The following is a 4,983-nucleotide window of genomic DNA, read 5'->3' as shown; positions in this document are numbered from 1 at the left end:
TCGGCGTTCGACAGCTGATGACCTTGGTGAGAGAGACAAAAACCTGGCAAACCTTATATCTTCTTTTCCAGTGAAATTCTTCACTGATATTGAAAAGGTGAAAACAAGCAATGTTAATTCTCTAAATGAAGTATTAACAGTAACTGCACGATAAAGTGTAGTATATTGCCACTTAAGTGTGGCTGACCCCTAGGGGTGGATGTTACTGTTGCTTTTAGCCCCAGGAGGACATCTCCTCCAGCTGGCTTATCGACACACGACTGTGTCCTGTTTGCCAAGGGAAGTTATCCCTCTCACCTTGATCAGCAGCACGAACGTATCCGGATTTCAGGGTTATTTCCCTTCGTCGGCGTTCGACAGCTGATTAGATTGATTTGCTGCAAAATTACTTAGACAATGAAGTAAAAGAATATATATGTTTTTTCATTAGTTACATCAATGTAGATATTGTCTGTGAAGTTGAGTTGCATGAAATAATCAGAGATACTTACTTTCTCAAGATATGGCTGCACAAATATATCTGATGAAGGAGCATAACAAATATCATGCAAAGACCATGTTCTGTAAAAATAAAATTAAAAAAGAAAATATTTAGCATAAACGTTATGAACCCCCTCCCCTCACCCCCCAACCTATTGTATTGTAGAAGAATCTTCTTTACCAAGAAATAAGGGCACAAATGAGCCAAGTGGCAACTTCTAAGCAATGATTGGATCTTCAAGAAATAGACATCTAAAGAAAACAAAAAGGGTGTCTGTCTGTGTAGGGGGGGGGGTACATAGGGTAATACAGTTCTAGAGAGTCAGCGAAAACAGCATGAAGTGGATATGGATGTGATGCCTTTGATTAGGTCTACTCAACCAGACCAGAGCTAGCTTAGAGTTAAACAATGATAAACAACCATGCACTGATTGTGATCATTAAATATATCGTTTATTTTTGTGTTTATTACTGTCTTACATCTATGTTTCAAATGTTTGCTTGGGCCAAATGGCTTTTTCTGATGGGGAAGCTGGAATCTATTCCAACTATCTGTTCAATAATGAAATATTTGTGCAGGGTACCTGTGGAAGATGTAGACCTAGGAGGACATGGGATGAAGTGGTGAAATATCATCTTCAGATTTTGAGTCTCACGGAGGCAATGACAATGACCAAGATTGTGGGCATTTGCTGTACTTGAGAAGATTAGTGAAATAGTAGTCATGGCCAGTGCTGGTGACACATGAAAGGCACCTGTGTCATCGACATGTTAAAGGCACCTGGTACACTCAGTGGACTGTTTAGCATTAAGAAGGGCATCCAGCTGTAGAAACCAAACAAAAACAGACAGGAACCTGGTGCAGCACTCCGACTAGCATAGAAAACAGATGTTAAATGATGATGATGTAGCCATTGAAAAAGTCAGGTTAATAGATATTGACATACAGACAGACAAAAAGAAATCCAACACACTCTCTTTGTTATTATATATTTCTGCAGTGAAATACTGAAAAACACTGGTATAGATATGTAACATGCAATATAAATTAATGGTGCAGGCATCATTGGTGAAAAGGGTGTTGCTGCTGTAGTTGTTTAGGGGCCTTTGCTTCAGTTGTTTGACGGCGGCCATGCTGGAGCACTGCCATGAAAGTTTTTGTCAAACAAATCGACCTCAGGACTTATTTTTTAAGCCTAGCTAGTACTTATTCTATCAGTCTCTTTTGCTAATCCACTAAGTTAAAGGAACGTCAACACACCAGCACTGGTTGTCAAGTGGTGGTGGGGGAACAGACACAAAGACACACACACATATATATGACAAGCTTCTTTCAGTTTCCATCTACCAAATCTACTCATAAGGCCTTGGTGGGCCCAAGGCTATAGTAGAAGACACTTGCCCCAAGTGTCATGCAGTGGGACTGAACCCAGAACCATGTGGTTGGGAAGCAAGCTGCCACACCTGCACACTGCCACACCTGCACCCATATGCCCCAAAATGTTCCATCACATCACTTTTTCCCAGACACAGTAAAGCTGTTTAGCAGTGATCTGATACAGACATGGTTAATATTTCTAGAAAATGGACCAACTGCATAGCAGCTCACTTTGTAAAAGAAGTGTTCTGGGTCAGAGCAGATGGGTGCTTGTAGAAGGGTAGATATATGTATCTCTCTATCCATATGTATCCACAAACATGTGCACACACACACACACACACATACAGAGTAGAGAATGCACTTAGAAAAACTGGTAGAGTAGTGGTGAACATTGTAAAAAGATGATGTATTGTATGCAGACTCATAACCCATTGGATAGATTTCAAAGATACCCTGCACAGAAAAAACAAAACAGAATAAATAAAAATAAAAAAACAGATGTTAAAATCGTGATAATGACGATGATGATGATAGAATTCCTCAAGAATAAGAATAAAATTGCAATTTGGTTTTAGAAGATGTAGTTTATTTTCTGTACTTTTTTCTTTTCTTTTGCACTCAGTCACAAACTGGTCAGATGTTCTCATCGCTAGGGAAATGTAAGTGGTGCTATTAGCAGACAATGTTTAACAGTATAGATAATAGACAGAGACAGGAGCCTGTTTCTAATGAAATGCAGTTAAAGAGATAAACCATCTACACCACATGGCTACCATCTGGGAGTATTTATAACTTTATAAAATAGAGGTATAAAAGTTAGGTATGTCCATAACCTTTGTAATGCAGCGTAAACAACTTACAAACTTTATTATACAGTATAATACTGAAGAGCAACTAAGCTTAGAATGATACGTTGTGAATTATAACATGTGTTGTGAATGTTGATATTGTTGTTTGTTTTAATAAAGAGAATAATTAACCATTTTGTGAGTGACAGTTGTAACTGATCTAACGTTCTATTCCAGAAAGCAATCTTCAAAGATTGTTTAGAATATTTATCTATTAAGGATACACACAGATCAAATAAAGAGATTTAAACATCAACTGCTTGACTCTGTGTAACTAGTGATAACTTGTATTTGAATGATTAGCTTTAAGGATTTGAAGGTTGAAAAAAAAAATGAGTGCATTTATGACTGTACACATTTCTAAATGTATGGCCACAGCATGGTTGAATGGTTAGGAAGTTCTCTTTGCAAAATGAAGCCTGGAGTTCATTCCCACTGTGTGGTGTCCTGGACAAGTGTCTTTTGGCCATGAGTTGATCCATATCATGTGAGTGAAATTAAGATAGACGAAAACTGTGCAGAAGCCTATTATATGGATTGTATCTGTAATTCAAAGATCCAACTATGTGACACCACTAACAGTGATTCTACCTGTGGACTATAAAGGGGACAAGTTTCTTTGGAATACTCAGCCACTTACACAAATAACTTAATGATCATATTATGTAGTTGATCAAATAACTAAAGTAAAGTTGATTGCTTGCAGTGGTAACATACACACAGACTGATTTGATAGAGCAATAGAAAATGCTAACGAATCTAATGGGGTACATTAATACCAATAAATTACAGTATCAATATCAACAATGCACTATCGATTAGATTACTAAGATGCTCTCTCAATATTCTAGATTGAAGTATTTGTTCTAGATCTTTACATTTTGAGTTCAAATCTTGCTATGGTCAATATTGCCTTTCATCATTCTGGGAATCGATAAAACAGCAGTTGACATGGTCTCATGTCGATAAAATAGGTATCATTTATACGTTGAAGTCGAATTCATTCAAGCTAATTCTCAATTTCCAAAGAAAAATCAACATAAACACGAAATTTGTATTTTGGTTCGTTGCATTTGTACTTAAATGCACTTCCTGCGCTTGATCTCATGTAAACCTAACTCTGCTTTTCCTATGGCTTCGTTACTCGGTGGTGGTGATGGAGTAGTATCGCAGAATTCTAAACGATTGGCGAATAGAGTTATCTCCCTTAAAGCTCGGAGAATATAGCTACACATCCCTGTACTCATTACACAAACACTCTCTCTCGCGCGCGCAATGTCCTTAATCTTTTGTTCCACTCAATGGTCGACGGCCATGCTTGGGCACCACAATGAAAAGTTTTAGTGGGACAAATCGATCCCAGTACTATTTTGAAGTCTGATACTTAATTCTATCGATTTCTCCTTTGCCGAACAGCTAGTTTACGGGAACGCAAACAAACCAATACTGGTTATCAAACGATGGATCACACACACGACAGGCTTTCACACAGTTTCGTTTACCGAATTCACTCACAAGGCATTGGTCAACCAGGGGCTATAGTATAAGACGCTTGCTCAATGTGCCGCGAGTGAGCTCAACTCGAAACCACATGGTTGCGAAGTAAGCTTCTTAACCAATGCATGCATGTAAAAGAGATAGATAGATAGATAAATAGAGAGAGAGAGAGAGACGCGGAGCTGGGCGGTATGGTTCAAATATAATCGGTATGAACGATCGATTTGATACCGATAACATGACAATGGAATAATGCGTTGTCGTTGCTTTTCTGATTGCAACCGCAAGTAAATAAATAAAGAGCTGAGAGGGACCACACAGAATTTTCAGATTATGTGGCAATACGAGTTTAAGGAAAGCGAGAAATTGCATTCTGGTTCCGTTCATACCTTTGCCAAACACGAAAACAGATAAGTAGATGAGCGAAAATAATGTCACATGAAAACAAAATTACAGTAAATATTATTAATATATACACAATGCTATTAAAAAGTACACGATCCAACAAATTACACGTTTGAGGGGGAGAAAAGAAGTCAGGTTCTAATCAGTAAAAATAATTTTAAAAATACATAATTCCAATATACGATTTTCATTTTTGACATTGTGTTCTACATGTCCAGGTCGTACGAATAGCCTTCTCGCAACTTAGATGTGAAAATGAACGGCTTACATTTATATTGAAACATAAAAAGGATTACATGTGGAGTCCCCACCACGAAACTTGATATGCTAGAAATAACAGCTAAACGCGGACAATCCAAATCTTGCATTGGT

At 37.8% G+C, this 4,983-nt stretch overlaps 1 protein-coding gene across 1 annotated transcript in view; it reads right to left on the bottom strand.

Annotated features, from left to right (window-relative positions):
* LOC106878151 (protein patched homolog 1) overlaps positions 1-4,983 on the bottom strand; it is a 125,314-nt gene that overhangs the window by 42,899 nt on the left and 77,432 nt on the right. The window contains exon 5 of the mRNA XM_014927283.2: positions 492-561. Within this exon, the coding sequence (XP_014782769.1) occupies positions 492-561 (70 nt within the window). The remainder of the gene's footprint in view (positions 1-491; positions 562-4,983) is intronic.

This window comes from Octopus bimaculoides, chromosome 7 (genome assembly GCF_001194135.2).
Source record: "Octopus bimaculoides isolate UCB-OBI-ISO-001 chromosome 7, ASM119413v2, whole genome shotgun sequence".
In the NCBI taxonomy this organism is placed as follows: domain Eukaryota; kingdom Metazoa; phylum Mollusca; class Cephalopoda; order Octopoda; family Octopodidae; genus Octopus; species Octopus bimaculoides.
This window is presented reverse-complemented; position numbering and strand designations above follow the sequence as displayed.